The sequence below is a fragment of the Sciurus carolinensis genome, chromosome 7 (genome assembly GCF_902686445.1).
Source record: "Sciurus carolinensis chromosome 7, mSciCar1.2, whole genome shotgun sequence".
Lineage (NCBI taxonomy): Eukaryota > Metazoa > Chordata > Mammalia > Rodentia > Sciuridae > Sciurus > Sciurus carolinensis.
This window is the reverse complement of record NC_062219.1, coordinates 153539647-153558436: the sequence shown is the minus strand read 5'-3', so window position 1 is coordinate 153558436 and position 18790 is coordinate 153539647. Positions and strand designations below refer to the sequence as shown.

The 18790-nt window shown below is 50.8% G+C and overlaps 1 protein-coding gene across 3 annotated transcripts in view; it reads left to right on the top strand.

The window, feature by feature from the left end:
• Positions 1-15165, top strand: part of Ripor2 (RHO family interacting cell polarization regulator 2) — a 104852-nt gene extending 89687 nt beyond the window's left edge. For all 3 annotated transcript variants that reach the window (XM_047559043.1, XM_047559042.1, XM_047559044.1), the window contains exons 19-22: positions 417-619; positions 5919-6002; positions 8765-8855; positions 13342-15165. In XM_047559043.1, the coding sequence (XP_047414999.1) occupies positions 417-619; positions 5919-6002; positions 8765-8855; positions 13342-13442 (479 nt within the window). In that variant the 3' untranslated portion in view covers positions 13443-15165. The remainder of the gene's footprint in view (positions 1-416; positions 620-5918; positions 6003-8764; positions 8856-13341) is intronic.
• The last annotated feature ends 3625 nt before the right edge of the window (positions 15166-18790 follow it).

The window sequence follows — 18790 nt, the reverse complement described above, 5'->3', positions numbered from 1 at the left end:
TGTTGGATCTGTCATAGAGACACACGCACCCTGTGTGTCCCCAATGACGTGTCACTAGACTTTCACACACGTTGGATCCGTCACAGAGACATGCTCCCTATGTGTCCTCAATGACGTGTCACTAGACTGTCGCACACGTTGGATCCGTCACAGAGACATGCTCCCTGTGTGTCCTCAATGACGTGTCGCTAGACTGTCGCACACGTTGGATCCGTCACAGAGACATGCTCCCTGTGTGTCCTCAATGACGTGTCGCTAGACTGTCGCACACGTTGGATCCATCAGAGACATGCTCCCTGTGTGACGTGTCGCTAGACTGTCACACGTGTTGGATCTGTCACAGAGACACACCTTCCACGTGTGTCCTCGATGACCTGTGCTGTGCTGTCCGCACCGCCCTTTCTCTGCCCCTCTAGTGTCCATGGTGCAGACTCTGCAGTCCCTGAGAGACGAGAAGCTGCAGCAGGCCATGGGTGACCTCGCTCCCAGCAGCCTCCTGGCCCAGCAAGAGGTGCTCCGGACTCTGGCTCTGCTCTTAACCAGGGACGACAGTGACGTCAGTGAGGCCGTGACACTCTACCTGGCAGCGGCCTCCAAGAACGAGCATTTCAGGGAAAAGGTAGGAGGCCAAATCTCGGCCCCTGAACCAGACACTCATTAGTTTTCTGTGGTTTACTATTAGCATGTTAGCACATATTCTTTCATAAAATACTTGTCTTTTCCATATTAGAATATGAAACTCTAGCTTCCAGAGAATCCTGTTCCTTCCTGTGTTATCCTGTGCTAAGATGTATCATCGTTTTTCAAGGAGGCCTTGCCGTTCTGGTCAAGGCAAAGCCTCCTGGCACCTCCCGAGCCTGCCCATCACTAAGGCCGGATGCTTTTGAGCAGTTGCATCCAGGGCCTCTGCTGCTACCAATTCGATGGTACTCGCTAGGTATAGAATATCCTTCTAGATGCCAAAGGAGCTGAATACGTTTTTAAGAGAAACTAAGACATCTTCAAAGAGTTTCAGGATGGGGGACGGGCCCGGAGCTCAGTGGTAGAGTGCAGGCTTCATGTACGCAAGGCCTGGGTCCCGTCCCCAGCACACGCACACACACAAAATCAACATAAATGAGGTCACTGTGGCATTTCTCCAGTGAACAAATGTGCACACACGGATGCATGTGAAAATCATTGTGGCTGTGTTTACGGAGGGCTTGCTTTGTGCCAAGGACTCTCCAGACCTTTGTAAGTCTCTCTACAGCAGAGTCAGAAAGCCTGTGAGCGGGTCTCACCACCATCAGGTATACTGCACTTACAATTCCAAGTACAGATAAGTCAGGGTAGTTGACTCGTTGGTGGGAAAACACAAGGAAGGGCTGCTGCCCATGGCTCAGCGGGAGAGGGCTGGCCGAGCACGTGTGAGGCCCTGGGCCTCCTCCCTGCACCCCAGATAAACAAGCAGGACAGCGCACAGAGCAACGAGAAGGGAAGGTGGCCACGAGAGGGGCCGGGCCCAAGGCCTTCTGAGGACAATCAGAAGCGAGGTCCACGGAGAGGGCACGGGAGTTCTGGGAGTAGAGTGCAGGGGGTCCACGGAGAGGGCACGGGAGTTCTGGGAGTAGAGTGCAGGGGGTCCACGGAGAGGGCACGGGAGTTCTGGGAGCGGAGTGCAGGGGGTCCACGGAGAGGGCACAGGAGTTCTGGGAGTAGAGTGCAGGGGGTCCACGGAGAGGGCACGGGAGTTCTGGGAGCGGAGTGCAGGGGGTCCACGGAGAGGGCACGGGGAGTTCTGGGAGTAGAGTGCAGGGGGTCCACGGAGAGGGCACAGGAGTTCTGGGAGCAGAGTGCAGGGGGTCCACGGAGAGGGCACAGGAGTTCTGGGAGCAGAGTGCAGGGCCCGGGAACAGGGGCGCAGGGTCCACCACGGGGCCAGCTGCTCCTGGACCTCGGGAAGCCCCAAGGAGGCACTGGTTTAGAGGAGATGCTGGGCAGTCCTATAAGGGTGGGTGCTAGGGGGCATGAGCTCCCACCACCTCGGCCCCCAGAGTGGACATGCCACACCACCGCAAAGGCAAAACGGGAGGCCATGGGAAGCAGCGAGTCTGAGGAGCCCTGTGGTGTGAGTGACGGTGAGTCAGCTGGCTGCTGTGGATTAGAGTGCTGTGACCCTACCTGAGTGCTGCTCTTTAAAAGGACAGCCACTCAGCAGGTAGCCAAGAGACTGTGCAGTCTGTCTTTAAGAAATGGAAAACCAGTCCTTCCCGTCTGCCTCTCTCCACAAGTCATCATTGTTTCCTGTGAACAAATGCCTGAGAGTGATTCTTCCCATCCGAACTCATATTAAATACTATAAGTCAATGACCCACTCAGGAAGAAATTAGCTTAGTGATTAAGAAAATTTGCTTTTGCATGAAGATTTTTTTGGAGGGGGGCAGGCGGTAGGGGGTTGGAACCCTGGCCCTCACCGTGCCAGGCAAGCACTCTACCACACCGTACCCCCAGCCCTGTGAAGAACTTAACACACAGCACCCAGATGCCCTGCACCCAACGAGTGGCCCCTTCTCACTGGAGTTTACTGCCTCCTTCTGCCTCCCTCACTGCTGCCCAAACTCCCTTTTCTCCCCAGCCTCCCGTCTGAAACCTCATCCACCATTCTGACCCACTTCAAGCATCATTTTTTTTTCAGATGTTAATCGAACTTATTTCATTCACTTATTTATATGTGGTGCTGAGAATCGAACCCAGTGCCCCTCACATGGTAGGCAAGCACCTACCACTAAGCCAATAGGCCAGGCCCTGACATCATTTTGTGAAACCTGCCCTAACACCCAGAAGACGTCCCTTCCCCTCTCACGTACACGGGCTCCCTCCTGGTACCTGACGCATCCCCTCCTCAGCTCCTTCAGAGCAGCCTTGGGGTTTCTCCTTAGACCTGAGGCCCCTTAAAATGCCAAAATCCCAGGAAGGTTAGGCGAGAGCTAAGACTTGGTCCAGGTGTTCAGCAGCACAGTGGGTGACTGTGGCCTGTGACAGTCCCAGAGAGGTTAGGTGAGAGGTAAGACTTGGTCCTGGTGTTCAGCAGCACAGTGGGTGACTGTGGCCTGTGACAGTCCCAGAGAGGTTAGGTGAGAGGTAAGACTTGGTCCTGGTGTTCAGCAGCCCAGTGGGTGACTGTGGCCTGTGACAGTCCCACAGAGGTTAGGTGAGAGGTAAGACTTGGTCCAGGTGTTCAGCAGCACAGTGGGTGACTGTGGTCTGTGACAGTCCCAGAGAGGTTAGGTGAGAGGTAAGACTTGGTCCTGGTGTTCAGCAGCCCAGTGGGTGACCTGGCCTGTGACAGTCCCAGAGAGGTTAGGTGAGGGGTAGGACTTGGTTCTGGTGTTCAGTAGCACTGTGGGTGACTGTGGTCTGTGACAGTCCCAGAGAGGTTAGGTGAGAGGTAAGACTTGGTCCTGGTGTTCAGCAGCCCAGTGGGTGACCTGGCCTGTGACAGTCCCAGAGAGGTTAGGTGAGGGGTAGGACTTGGTTCTGGTGTTCAGTAGCACTGTGGGTGACTGTGGTCTGTGACAGTCCCAGAGAGGTTAGGTGAGAGGTAAACCTTGGTCCTGGTGTTCAGCAGTGCAGTGGGTGACTGTGGCCTGTGACAGTCCCACAGAGGTTAGGTGAGGGGTAAGACTTGGTCCTGGTGTTCAGCAGCCCAGTGGGTGACTGTGGCCTGTGACAGTCCCACAGAGGTTAGGTGAGAGGTAAGACTTGGTCCAGGTGTTCAGCAGCACAGTGGGTGACTGTGGTCTGTGACAGTCCCAGAGAGGTTAGGTGAGAGGTAAGACTTGGTCCTGGTGTTCAGCAGCCCAGTGGGTGACCTGGCCTGTGACAGTCCCAGAGAGGTTAGGTGAGGGGTAGGACTTGGTTCTGGTGTTCAGTAGCACTGTGGGTGACTGTGGTCTGTGACAGTCCCAGAGAGGTTAGGTGAGAGGTAAGACTTGGTCCTGGTGTTCAGCAGCCCAGTGGGTGACCTGGCCTGTGACAGTCCCAGAGAGGTTAGGTGAGGGGTAGGACTTGGTTCTGGTGTTCAGTAGCACTGTGGGTGACTGTGGTCTGTGACAGTCCCAGAGAGGTTAGGTGAGAGGTAAACCTTGGTCCTGGTGTTCAGCAGTGCAGTGGGTGACTGTGGCCTGTGACAGTCCCACAGAGGTTAGGTGAGGGGTAAGACTTGGTCCTGGTGTTCAGCAGTGCAGTGGGTGACTGTGGCCTGTGACAGTCCCAGAGCAGTTAGGTGAGAGGTAAGACTTGGTCCTGGTGTTCAGCAGCACAGTGGGTGACTGTGGCCTGTGACAGTCCCACAGAGGGTTAGGTGAGAGGTAAGACTTGGTCCTGGTGTTCAGCAGCACAGTGGGTGACTGTGGCCTGTGACAGTCCCACAGAGGGTTAGGTGAGAGGTAAGACTTGGTCCTGGTGTTCAGCAGCACAGTGGGTGACTGTGGCCTGTGACAGTCCCACAGAGGTTAGGTGAGAGGTAAGACTTGGTCCTGTTGTTCAGCAGCACAGTGGGTGACTGTGGCCTGTGACAGTCCCACAGAGGTTAGGTGAGGGGTAAGACTTGGTCCTGGTGTTCAGCAGCACAGTGGGTGACTGTGGCCTGTGACAGTCCCAGAAGGTTAGGTGAGAGGTAAGACTTGGTCCTGGTGTTCAGCAGTGCAGTGGGTGACTGTGGACTGTGACAGTCCCAGAGAGGTTAGGTGAGAGGTAAGACTTGGTCCTGGTGTTCAGCAGTGCAGTGGGTGACTGTGGCCTGTGACAGTCCCACAGAGGTTAGGTGAGAGGTAAGACTTGGTCCTGGTGTTCAGCAGTGCAGTGGGTGACCTGGCCTGTGACAGTCCCAGAGAAGTTAGGTGAGAGGTAAGACTTGGTCCTGGTGTTCAGCAGCCCAGTGGGTGACTGTGGCCTGTGACAGTCCCAGAGCAGTTAGGTGAGAGGTAAGACTTGGTCCTGGTGTTCAGCAGCACAGTGGGTGACTGTGGCCTGTGACAGTCCCAGAAGGTTAGGTGAGAGGTAAGACTTGGTCCTGGTGTTCAGCAGTGCAGTGGGTGACTGTGGACTGTGACAGTCCCAGAGAGGTTAGGTGAGAGGTAAGACTTGGTCCTGGTGTTCAGCAGTGCAGTGGGTGACTGTGGCCTGTGACAGTCCCACAGAGGTTAGGTGAGAGGTAAGACTTGGTCCTGGTGTTCAGCAGCACAGTGGGTGACTGTGGACTGTGACAGTCCCAGAGAGGTTAGGTGAGAGGTAAGACTTGGTCCTGGTGTTCAGCAGCACAGTGGGTGACTGTGGCCTGTGACAATCAATGATCAGTCCTGGTGTGCAGCAGCGCAGTGGGGTGACTTGGTCTGTGACAGTCAATGATCTGTTGCAAAATAACTAGGAGGCAAGAGTCCAGGATTCCCCGTGCACAGGAGTGGCAGATGTTGGGTATGATGGAAACGTGGATCACTGGAGTCGATCGTTACACGTCGTACACACGTACTGAGTTAGCGTACTCTGCCCCATAAACCCATGCAAACATGTGCCCATTAAAAATGTTTAAATATTAATACATTTTTAAAAAATGAAAAGTCACCATTGGGTTTACTAACGAACCAGTTCATTGTTTTGAAAACTGGCGAATAAAGAGGAAAAATCAATCTTTAAAAAAAGCATAACTTTGTATCACCCAACTTCATGTTCCCCAGAGTCTGTGAGCTGGCAGAAGATGAAGGATCCCCTTATTGAATAAACTGGTCTTTTAAGCAACCTGAATTTCACCGGGTTTTCTTTCTGTGACCGTGGTTCAGAGCACCTGGACAGGTGCTGTGGTTCCTCTCAGGGAGGGGAGTGTCACACACCTCTTCCGGGACACTCCTAGGACGCCTCACAGTGTCCCTCTTCTCCCCCAGGCCCTGCTCTACTACTGTGAAGCACTGACCAAGACCAACCTGCAGCTGCAGAAGGCGGCCTGCCTGGCCCTGCGGAGCCTGGAGGTAAGGCCGGGCCTCCCCTGGAGCCCGCAGCCCCTCCCACGCCCCCAGTACCTCCTGCTCCTCTCCCTGCAGCTGGTTGTTAGACGTGGGGTCCTTGTTCCCTTGCATGTGACTTTGTTTTGTTAAAGTGAATAAGTGGAAGAAATAATCATGTTTTGCAGTGGCCCTTAGGAATCAGTTTGCCTCTGGGTCAGTATTAGGAAAATATTTTATTCCAAAAAGAGATGATGATTTCGCCAAAATTTAATGTGCAAAACAAATGGCAAGGGATGATAGAAGGGATGCAAAGAAGTCTCAAAAGTCAGTGTGCCCCTGGGTTCCACCCAGATCCTTTCCCATGATTTATTTTTGTAAGCAGTTAGCCAGTCTTAATTGTGTGGGGGAAGGAAGTTAGCAGAGAGGGAAGAGCTGCACTGTTAATGGACGATGGAAGGGCTGAGAATCCCCGGCAAGAAAGAGGTGCCCTTTCCATGGGCTGGATTTAATATCTGACCTGCTGTATCACAAAAATAAGACGAATGGGCCTTGAGAAAAGAGTGAGGAGGCCACACCTTAGAATCTGCCGAAGTCTTGGATGGGCACCTGGGACAAAGGCAGAGACCTGCAGGCCTGATGGGACGTGAAGAAAGGGATTAACTCCTCAAAAGGAAAGTTAATGACCTGTGAAGAAAAACAACTGTGGGAAAGTCTACCTTCCTTGTTACTTGGTCAAAAAATGACTTTCAGGTGGCCAGAAAAAAGCCTGCAGTGATTTCTGTTTATTTGGGCAGTCCCTGACACACGGTGACACACACAGGGCTGGATGCCTGATACAGACTTCGCACCAGTAGGGCAGGACCCCGAGGCCCGCTGGGGTCTTCACGGATCCGCAGGCTGCGAAGGTGAAAGCAGACCCTCCGTTCCGACTCCCGCACAGCCACGTCTGGGAGCACCAGATCCTCCTTTTTCTCTCTTTTCCTAGAAGATAGGACCCTTTCTGCCAGATGAGATGCCTTTGCCTAGACCCCCACAGCCCGCCGGCTCCTGTGCAAGACAGTGCAGATCCGTCACTCACCCACGCCAACCCACGATCCTTAGCTGACTTATGGGGGAGTTTTTATTTTATTTTTTAATTAATGGTAACAGGCAGGAATTTCTCACTTTTCTGTTCCTTAATCAGCCTGGAAACAGCCTTGGGGGAATCTTGGTCCTCAAGTCCAGTGGCCACGTCCAGGTCTCCCACCTGTTGTGATGGGCTGCAGTGCCGCAGGCTGCTCCCTCTGCTTGTCCCTCTCTGGCGCCCTGTCCACCTCTACTACTTCACAAGCCCAGCTCCTCGAGCAGCTCAGCAGAGGCGTTTTGTCTCATGGGAGGTCACCCCCAAGTCTTCCACTGCCATCTCTGCACCGATGACCCCCAGTACTTCCGGTCCAGGTCCATGCCGACCATCACCAGCTTGCTGTTAGGTAGCTCTGGCAGGAAGTCACTTCACACTGCGTCTACCCCAGCCACCACTCGCCTCCGTGCCTTGGTGGGCCCTACACCAGGCCCTGGGAGCCAGGAGTCGACAGTGACCCTGCCCCACCTCCTCTCCCAGGCCATTCATCCCGCCATCCCGTGGACCCCACTTTCAGTCTGTGCCCTCTGCTTTATCCGCCACCCGTCTGCACCAGTCACCTGCGTGGGAGCCCCCTGCCTGCTACAACCTGAGTTTGCATCAGGCCACCCTCGCCACCACATCAGAAATGTTGCAACAAAACACAGATCTGCTCAAAGCTCCGCAGGGGCCTCTGCGATCTTAGATCTCAGACTTAGACCCAGATGAAGCTGTGAATTCGGGATTCAACTGGAAGCCTTTTACATGGCTCACAAGACTCCCCTTCATGAGGCACAGGCCTTCTCTAAACACCTCTGTGGCTACCTCTGGACTTGGCCCTGCTGCGGTCTATTAGCCTTGCCAGAACCAGTTCCTCCTCCACACCCCAGGCACTCCCCGCCCCAAGCACACTACCCGCCCACCCCCACACTTGGCTCACAAGTCTCAGGCCACCTCTCCGTGGGGACATCCCTCCCCGGCAGGCTGTTTCCCAGTGGCGCTCTGCCCCAGCACCTCACTCGGCTGTCACTCATCATAAGTGCCCATGTGACAATCTCTCTTTCCACTGGACTGTAGACTCTTTGGACCAGGACCATGTCGGGGTCACCATAGACTCTCCCCTGGCTTGAGAACTGTCTGGTTCGCAGAGTGCTCAGCAGCTGCTCACAGGATAAATAGAAGACGTCCCACCACAGACTTTAACTCTCCTTCTCTATTTCAGTGCATAAACTGAATAAGAGTTCTGTCTTTAAGTTTTATTTTGAACTGACAGATAATAATTGTGCATATTTATCAGGCACAATGTGCTGTTTCAATAATACAGGTGTGGAAATTCCCGGTGCTATTTGGAATCTGTGGAAAGCAGCAGAAAGCACTAGGGAAATGGGTTCTGTTTTGGAAAAGCAGGAGACTCACCTTCGACTATAGCCCTGGAGTACTCTGCAAAGAGGGATTTAGCGGCTCCTCAGATTGTCTACAGTGCACATCCTAGGCCGCCCCCAGGAAATTCCAGTATGGCAGGTCTGGAGCAGCACCCAGGAACTTGCACTGATAAGGGAGCTCACTAAATGATCCCGACACTCTACTAAGTTTGGGGACCCCTAAGTAAGATTTTCTAAGTGATGAAATGCTGTCTCGGGGAACCCCAGAGTAAACATCAGAGCGCTAAACTACTTTCCCCCCATAGGCAACTGAAAGCATTAAAATGCTGGTGACGTTGTGTCAGTCTGATACTGAAGAAATCAGAAATGTGGCCTCAGAAACCCTCTTGTCTCTTGGTGAGTTGGGTTTTGTGTTTTGTTTTGTTTTGTTAAATGTAATTGCTTACTTCTGATTTTCTCGAAGGGAGCTGAGAAGAAGAGTTTCATTCTCCTGTTTCAGCAACTTCCCCCACATGTTGTCTACTCACACATGCAGAGTAGGGGAACATCAGTATCCGTCTCCCCGGTCCCTCGTTCTCTCTGAATGCGGAGAGCGAGGCTATTCTCAGGAGTCACGCTGTCCTGGTTTATCAGTTTGTGTCCTACTTGGATCAAGGACACAAACATCAAACCAAGAAGAGGAGGCTATGGATATCCAGATGGGGTGCCAGTGTGGGTTGGCGACCACAAAAGGCAGTGATTACCCGAGGTTCCAGGGCTGCATCCCACACACCTCGGCCTGGGCTGCCCCCCAGGCCGACCGGAGCCCTGACCCCAAAGATAAGAGCTGACGTCTTAATTCTGGAATACCCAGATAGTCCTTCCCCCCTTTACACCATGAGGTCCCTGCCTAGCATGTTTTATAGTTTTTCTTAGTGCCGTATAAAAATGCATGAATCATTCCAAATAATTTTACCATAGCAACACACTCTTACATTCTAAAAGGAATACTCTGAAGTTCTTCAAACATAATCCATCCCTAAAACCACCTGGGAAAATGTCACCCTGGTTTGACTCTGGTGTCTTACCCGTGTGAAGGGGAATCTCGTGGCACTTTAACCACCGTGGAAATCCCATTCCCAGTTAGGCCCTTCCTTACAGTTACGGGGTTAAGACTCCATCCCGCTATTGTGTGTATTGTTTGTTGCTCAGAAAGCTTGGCCAGCATGTTTGTTCAAAGGATAAAATAGTTATTCCTAATGGCCGTTTTAGGTATTGAAGGTATTTACTGCTCTAAATGACGCCAGGGTGTTATTAGTTTAGACTCCTTTATCCTTTCTGTTCTGAAATAACCACGACAGCAAAAGAGACAGAAGGGTAAACCTGACCAGCCATGCTGCTGTCTCCACTGTAAGCCAAGCGAGGGTCCCCAAGGAGCTGGCCTGGTCCCTGGAGCTGCACCCACAGCAGCATCTCCAGGAGTGACCACCGTCCTGCTTTCCTCCACTCTTCATATGCCACCCATGCCAGCTGCGGGCCCTGTGCTCCCAGGTCAGGGTCCCAACACTGGCTGCATGCTGCACTCACGGGGGAAGCCACGCACCCGTCCAGGGTCCACCCCAAAGATCTGAAGCACACGTGGGGATTTCCCAAAGCCTTCCAGACGGTTCTTCCGTGCAATGAAGTCTGAGAGCCCGGACTCAGCGTTGTGAGTCCTCTTTCACCTGACACCCAAGTACGGGTGCATCTTTCTCACACAGGTGGCTGCACTGCTATGGTGACAGTGGTGTTTTCTGTGGGAATTAATGCATCTCCCAATGACAAAGGTCCGAGAGTCATCACGGCACTCAGGCAGCTCTGCACCCCAGTCAGGAACGTGTCAGCCTGGAGCCGTCCAGTGGATGCCTCTGTGGGATGGGGGTGCCCCACGTCCCCCTTTACAACAGAGGTGGTCCTGCACGACCCAAGCTTGGCTCCTCCACTAGGGAACTGAAGCTTTCCTTGGGGCTGGAGGTCCAGCTTGGTGGCAGAGTACTTGCCTGGCCCATGCAGTGTCCTGCACTCAATCCTCAACACCACAAAAATATAGAAATTTAAAAATCACTTTATTTAATTTTGAGAAATTGCAATTTAAACTTAAATAGCCACGTGTGCTGGTGGCCACTGTATCGACACAGACGTCTCCATCACAATGGTGACCGTGCTGGTGGGTCCCACGGGAACCAGGTCTGCCCGGAGCCATGCTCCTGACTCCCCAGACCCAGGCGCTCCCTCCTCTGAAGCTGTGCTCCTAGCTCGAGGCTGATAAGGGATGCAGAGGAGCCAACGCCGAGCAGAGCCCACCGCGACTGCATGCCAGTGAGATGCCCTGAGGCCAGCCCTGGTCATGGCACTGTTGTAAGGCAGGTTTAGTAGCCCTCCCCTGGGATGATCAGAAGTGTTTCTGATTTCATGGTTTTTTTGGACTGTGGAATATTTTCATATACATATTGAGATGTCTTAGGGACGGGACCCAAGTCTAAACATGAAAGTCGTTTATATTTCAGATGCACCCGTTTACTATATATCTAGCTTTAAAATAAGTCAGTCATTTTATGCAACATTTTTTACTTCACTCATATTCGGACTAGAACCCACCTCACGAGGTCAGGTGTGGAGTCTTCCACTTGTGGAGTCACATCAGTGCTCACAAGGTTTGGATTTGGGGACAGTTCAGATCTTGGATTTGGGGGTAGGGATGCTCAGCCAGTATTGGGTAGCTGTGTAGGGGACCAGCTTTGTGCTCGGCTCTGTTGTAAGGGCTCCTCTGTCCCTCCCAGAGCTCAGAGAGGGGAGAAGCACAGTTAGTCCCATTTTATATGCGGGCACACTAAGGGATGCTGAGGATGTTGGTCATCTTTCTGTTGCTGTGACAAAAAACATGAGATAAATCAAATTAAAGAAGCAAAGATTGATTTTGGCTTGTGGTTTCAAGAACTTCAGTCCATGGCCACTTGGTCAGTGCCCTTGAGACTGTGGCACACAGGGCATCATGGCAGAAGTGCACAGCAAAGAAAACGGCTCTGTTCACGGAGACCAGGGAGCAGAGAGAGGAAGAGAATGGTGTCTCCTATCCCCTTCCAGTCCCAGCATCTGTGACCTCCTTCCTTCCATTAGCCCCACCTGCTAAAGGGGTCACCGCCTTTCAGTAGCACCACAGACTGGCAACCAAGCCTTCAGCACAGGCCTCTGGGGGACACTGGAGATCCAGACAGTAGCACACAGGCTGCATGACTTGCCAATGGACACCCAGACCCAGCTTCCCCCCTGGTAGGTGGAGTCTTGACCCTCTAGGCCACCAGACTCTGGGCTCTGGGGGAGAACTGAACACTCCATGCTGGAAGGGTTCCTGAGCAAGCCAGGCGCTGACCTGGTGTCCGTGGTTGGAGGAGGAGGAGGGACAGGAGGTGGCCAGCAGGCTCAGCAAGCCTCTCTCTTCATCTCCCCTGGCCATCATCTGTGAGGCCCTGTTTTAATCTGTTTGATATTACAGAGTTTTGGATAAGTATTTCGTTTCAATAAATTAAAGTTTCTGCTCCAAAGTAAGAAAAAGTTGAGAATATCATACTAGGACATAATATTGCATGTCTCTAAAAGTCAGGGTCTGAAAAGGCTGTTAACAAACGTCCCTTAGATTAGCAGACTTCTGGGCTGGGCACGTGGCTTAGTGGCAAGCACTTGCTAGCTTGTGCCAGAGAAATGGGCTCCATCCCCGGTACCTCAAAAAAAAAAAAAAAAAGCAGGCTTTGGCTAATGGAAGAGTCCACTGGCAGGGCTTCTTAAGAGGCAAGCAAATGTCTATGTATTCCTGAAAAAGTTACATGAAAGAAACAATAACAAAAACTTTAAGTCAGAGTTCTGGTTTATTAAAAGGTTTCTTTTTGTGGTGACTACATTATGAAATCCAAGATTACACTCCTTCGAAGATCATGTATTTCCAGTATTTCATGATTTTTTTTTAATTTTTTTTCCTTCTGTTTTCCTGCACAGTGAATTTCTGTTTGAGCACAACTCACTTTTTCTGTCTTTGTCTCACTTCTAGTAAGCGTAGGAAAGCCTCCATCTTATCACGGTCGCTGCATTCCATTTTCCTTTTTCCTTCTTTTTGGCCCTGGGATTGAACCCAGGGCTGCATGCGTGCGACCCGTGTGCTCTCTCTACATCCCCATCCTTCTTTCCCCTATTTTTAATCAGTTTTTTTGAACAGGAAAAATAGATATTGAGTTACTCGAAAATATATCTAGGCTGTTCAAGGTGTTGCTGCAGACAAAACTGAGACAGCTGCGGACTGGAAGAAGGCCATCCCCGTGGGTTTCCGAGGCAGAGAGCAATTTTCCACTACCTTTGGAAAGCCTAGGTTTGACTTGTACCAGTGATCACTTAGAAGCGTCATATGCAGTCTGTGCAAGAGAGGACTGTGGAACTTCGATGCACTAAAGAAGGATAAGCTACACGCAGATCCCTGACACACCTAAGTGTAGTGCAGGAATAAATCTCGTGTGACGTTACCAGAGGCAGATGGCCACAGGGCTTCTACTTCATGTCGCCTTGGCATTCTTTTGGTATCTGGCATTAGCTCAAAAGCTCATGGTTGTTCTAAACATCCCTTAGAAGTCAGTAACATAATTAGGAATAATAGCCAATTTTTCTTACCATGGCAAATAGCTTAAAATAGCCATCCAGGGCTAGGCTGTGGCTCAGTGGCCAAGCACTTGCTTAGCATGTGCAGGGGCCTGAGTTTGACCCTCAGCATTGGGGGGGAAAATAAAACCACAGCCCAGTGACCCACACCCAAAGCCATGGTGTGAATTTACTTGAACGATGAGTAAAGTCACAATGGTGTTCATGTTCCTGTTCCATCCAGGAGAAGACGGGCGGCTGGCTTACGAGCAGCTGGACAAATTTCCCCGAGACCAGGTGAAAGTTGGAGGTCGTCATGGAGCTGAAGTGGCCACGGCCTTTTAGCCACCGGTTAGCACTGCCTGACCCGTCCCAACTTCCGGCCCTTTCCACCAAGACGTGCCAGATGTGGCTGGAAGGCGTAGAGGACATGAAGACCTCCTGCAACGTGAGACGGACTGAGCCTGGTTCCCAGCCCTGCTCCTCCTTGGGCCACAGGAACAAGGCTGTGCAGAACTCGGCTCCCGTGGTCGACTGTCCGGCAGTGTCAGTGAACCCACCTCATCTTAACAAGCGTGGGGTCTTAAAACGGCCATCTCTGTACCTTTTCGGAAGTTGAATAAGCTGAAATTGTCCTGTGGTATCTTGATGATACCATATGCCTTGCAGCTTTTCTCTGTGGTGTTCTCAGGGCTGAGTGGTCCTTTAGCTACCTAATTTTACTTTAAATACAAGCACAAAAAAGAATTTCTTCAAATAACGTTTGCCTGCAGAATGTGGCAAAATGACCCATTGTGAGAGTCTAATTTTTGTATTTTACTTTTTAAAGTGCTGTCTTTCTTTTTTCCCATCCTAAAAATTCCCAAATCATGTTCTCATTACAATAAAAAGATAACTAAGTTACTAATAACTACCTTAGTAAGATTATACCCATACTTTCAGAAACCAAAATCTCATTAAGCCTTTTTTTTATTTATTTTTTTTTTTGATGGGACTGAACCCAGAACTACATCCCTAGCCATTTTATGTTTATATTGAGACAGGGTCTCACTGAGTTGCCCAGGCTGGCCTCAGACTTGTGATCCTCCTGCCTCAGCCTCCTGCATTGCTGACACTGTAGGCATCGTGCCCCACCGTGCCTGACAGCTTTTTTTTTCTTTTTTCCTAACAAGAGCCATTTTTTGATGAGACTCTTCCCATACAGGTATTTTGCTGCTAAGACAAATCAAAACCAGAAGTCATGGATTCAGAAAACTGTGATGCTCTTTCAAGGTGGAAGAACCTGAACTCCTTAATGGGTTAGGACCATAGGGACACTAATAATCATTCCTGTGTCTATAAAAATCACCACGAAATTAGAAAGAAGGATTCCCTGAGGGGTGGAAAGTCCCCAGAAGCCATTCACCACCAGGTAGCATCCTTGGCCAAACAGCCTCAATGGCAGCTCCCACGGTCCTCCACCAGACAGGGCCCACAGCCACTGCTTCTGAATGACTTTTCTCCCTCCCTGTAAGAGGGGCAGGTGGGGTACGCCAGGGTATCGGAACAACACCTGTGAATGTGACTTGAACTGTGGACTGTCAGCAGTACTCTGGACATGCTTGCATAAATCTCACTTGGCTGTCATTTTAAGTATTTACATTTTAGCACGACTTTTTAAAAGAGTTCATTTCATTTTAAAGTGAAAATTATTTGCCAGGCTTCTGGCAAAATAGTTCTTTCAACTGTGAAGTTATAATGTACATATTTGTATATTTATAAATATTATACATGCATTCATCCTTCATTTTAAAGGCTCATTGTACAGTCTGTAGTTAGTAGGCATAGTCTGTAGTCCATGTTAAATGACTGAAATGGTTCTTTCTATAGAAAATCAAGTCTCACATGTTACAGGGTTTCTTGGTTTTGGGTTTTTAATTTTTTTGAATATTGCATGAGTAATTAATTCCACATCTTTTGTATTCACCTCTGCATTTTATTTTGGGTTAGGGGGTGCTTTTAGTTTTGTGGCATTTGTATTCATCACTCAATCATATAAGTTAAAATAAAAGTTATTTTGTAATGACTAGTCTCCGCAGAGTCTGGGGTGTTTTCTCCCATGCCTCCTCAGCTGGCATCCACACCACACTGCACCTCATTCTCAACTCAGGCCTCTTCTGATTTTGAACTTTCACCTACATAAATAGGGAAAGTAACTTGATAAGAATTCTGAAATGTCCTAATTGAGTTATAGAGAACGGAGGGAGGGAAGAGGGGAGAAGGCCATGTTAAATCAGAACTTTGAGCTCAATCAAGTGCTCTACGTTCCTTTCCTGTGTGCTGAAGATCAACCACCATGGCACATTTTGCTCTGGGAACCAACCAACCAAAAAGTAGCAACATCTTCTCTTCGTGAACTAACTTCCTGTCCCTTGACTGCCTGCTTCCCGTGATCCCTCCCTCCTCTCTGAATAGTCAAAAGTAGATTCCGTGTAAATGATTTATGTTTCTTCTCCCCAAAATGTTATCATAGATTACCCTGGCCCCTTAGGTCTGGTGGACATTTTTGCAGTTTGAATCTGCCCCCGCTGCAGATGGCTTAGGAATGTGTCCCACTGGCCCTTCACCCTTCAGCTAGCATCTACACAGCTCAACAAACCCTATTTTCAGAGACCTATTAGCCTCAAAAGTTTGATTTAACAAAGTAACCCAGACGTGTTGTAAAGCTAATTGGTTGGGAGCTTGTGTCCGGGATGTGGTATCCATGACCACAGACTGAGCAACTTGAGGGCAGAGGGAGCCTTCATTCATGACTGTGCCCATCCCAAACCGGCAGCAGCAGCAGCACACAGGGACCTGACATTCAACTCTGGGAGTGTTCACCAAATATCATTTATTGCTTTTACTGAGTCAAGAGTTTGCCTATATGTTTATTGCTATACTGTTTAACTGAATTGCCCTCGTTACTTTACAAAATCATCAAGTAAGATGGTAAAACTGAATTCAGCAAAAAATAGCAGCACTTCTTAATACATAAGAAAAAACAAATTACTCAAAAAGAAAACAAGATCACTTTCGATCCCTGACATTTTCCTGGAAAAAGTACCTTGTATTAAACAAATAATAGCATTTGAATATTTTGAGAAAGTTCTGAGTGCACCCTGTATAGTGCTATGGTTTGGACCTCAGATTTCCTCCAAAGGCCCATGTGCTGAAAGCTTGGTCCCAGTCTGTGGCAGGAGGGAGTAGAACATTCAGAAGGTGGGCCCGGAGGAAGGAAGTTAGGGTACTGGGGGAGGGGCTGCCCTGGAAGTGGGTATTGGGACCTGAGTCCCTCACTCTGTCTCTGCTTCCTGGTCTCCATGAGGTGACCAGCTTTGCTCTACCATACCTTCCCCATCTTGATGTTCTCTCCAAAAGCAAAGGAGCCAGCTGACCATGGACTGATACCTCTGAAACTGTAAGTCAGAATAAATCTCTGCTTTTAAGTTGTTCATCACAGGTATCTTGTTACAGCAACAAAAACTTGTCTAACACAGGAAACTGGTGCCAAGAAGTGGGGTGGTGGCTGTGACTATACCTACACGTGCAGTTCAGAAGCCTTCGGAACTGGTTCGTGGGATGAATCTGGAAAAGTCTGAAGAAGCGAGCTAGAGAAAGTCTGGAATGCCGGCTCAGAAGACTGGACTGCTGATAGGAACACACCAGTGGAGACTGTTCCTGAGGTTTCAGATGGAACAAGGACTCTCTTGGGAATGGACCAGAGGCCATTTGTGCTTGTGCCTGCAAAGAGCCCTGAGAGGGCGATGCACGAAGCGGTGAGGGAAGACAAAGCTGCAGCGAGACTCTGGGGAGTTGGAGCTGCCCCGGGAAGATGCAGGCAGTGAGCAGGCAGCCCAACAGGGAGGCACGCAGGCCGCAGCCAGCAAGGCCACGGGGAGGGCTGCCCATGACCATGGAGCTACCCGCATGCCACCTTGTGCCCCAGACACTGAACACAGAACTAGGGTGTAATGTCTGGGTGTAATGTCTGCCCAGCTGGGATTCAGTGTCGCTTGGCTCCCGTCCCTCCTTTCTGTGCTCCTCCTCCTCCTTTTTGAAATGCATATCTTGTGCCATTGTATCTTGGAAAAATATGATTTGTTCGTTCAATTTTTATAGGGGTTCACCGCGAGAGTCTGCCGTGAGTCTCAAAGAAACTTCAGGCGTGGACTTTTCGGCCGCGCTGGGACTGTTAAGGCTGGGGACTCCTGGAGATGGACTAAATGCGTTGGCATTGTGAGGTGGATGTGACCTTGTGGGGTCAGAGGCAGAATGTCATCATTTGGATCTTAAAAGTCCCCCAAGTGCTCATTACCAAAGTCCAAGGCCAGGAACCTGCCTCCAGAGGTCCCAACAAGTCAGGTCCTGCCAGTTGCCTCAAAAACCAAACAGAAAAGGTAGTGAAAAGACTCTAATCAACATGGCCAGGATGGTTTAGCTACGAGGGGTCCCGCAGAGGCTCATGTATGAGACGACACGAGAATTTGCAGAGGTGAAATGATTATGAGACGTAACCGAGTCAGTGGGTTAATCCACTGATATGGGTTAACTGGGTGGTAACTAGAGGCAGGTAGTGTGTGGCTGGAGGGGTAGGTCCCTGGGGTTGTGCCTTTGGGGTGGCATTCTGTCCCTGGTGAGGGGAGCTCTCTCTGCCTCCTGGCCACCGCGTCCTGAGTGGCTTTCTTCTGCCACATCCTTCTGCCTTGATGGTCTGCTCACCCTGGGCCCAAGCTATGGAGATGGCCAGCCGTGGACTGAACCTCTGAAACTGTGAATCAAAATGAAGTCTTCCTTCTCTGCGTTGTTCTTGTCAGGTCTTTTGGTCCAACATGGCAAAACTGGCTGAAACACTGGCCATACTGCAAAGGCAAAGTGGAAACAAGTCTCAGCCCTGTCTCCAGGGCATCCACGGGAGCCTTAAGTCAACAGACGAGGAGCAGGGCAGGGTGAGAGCTCCGCTTCACCCAACAGTCGTGTCACCGCCTGGCGGGTCATCCTCTCCTGTGAGGCAGGTGGCTCCAGAGTTCTTTATCATTTGAGGGGGACAATTTCCGCTTGCCCGTCAAGGCGTTCATCTACCAGACCTGTGATCCTGAGCGTGGGGAGGCCTAGAGACCTCCGATCCAGCGGGAATAAGGCGGGTCTGGTGAACTTGGGCTGTGAGCCTGGCATTATCAGCTTTCAGATGAATGTGTCTTAAATGATCAGCAAGGCTGTGTGCAGAGCCCTGCAGGGACCTGGCCCTGGTTCAAGGTCACGAAGAATGCAGGCACAAGACGAAGGCAGAGAGGCTGAGCTTTGTCCTGCCTTCAGTTACCCGCGGGGCATTTGTGGGCCTAAGTAGCCCCTGCTGTTAGCAAGGGCAGCCTCTGTAAGTCCCTGTGAGAGGCTCATGGACTGAAGGCCTGGGCCCCAGCTCGTGATGCTATTGGGCAGTGGTGGGTCCTTGGGGAGGCGGGGCCTGGTGGAAGGAAGTTAGGTCCCTGGGGGCCCTGAAGGGGACGATGGGACCCCAGGCCCTTCTCTCTCCTTTGGCTTCCTGGCTGCCTATGCTGAGTGGCCTCCCTCCACATGCCCTCCCTAGAGAACACCATGCTTTGCCTTGCCACAGCCCAAGCCAGGGAGGCAGCCAAAATGGATTGGAAACCTCTGAAACCATGTTTTCTCCTTGT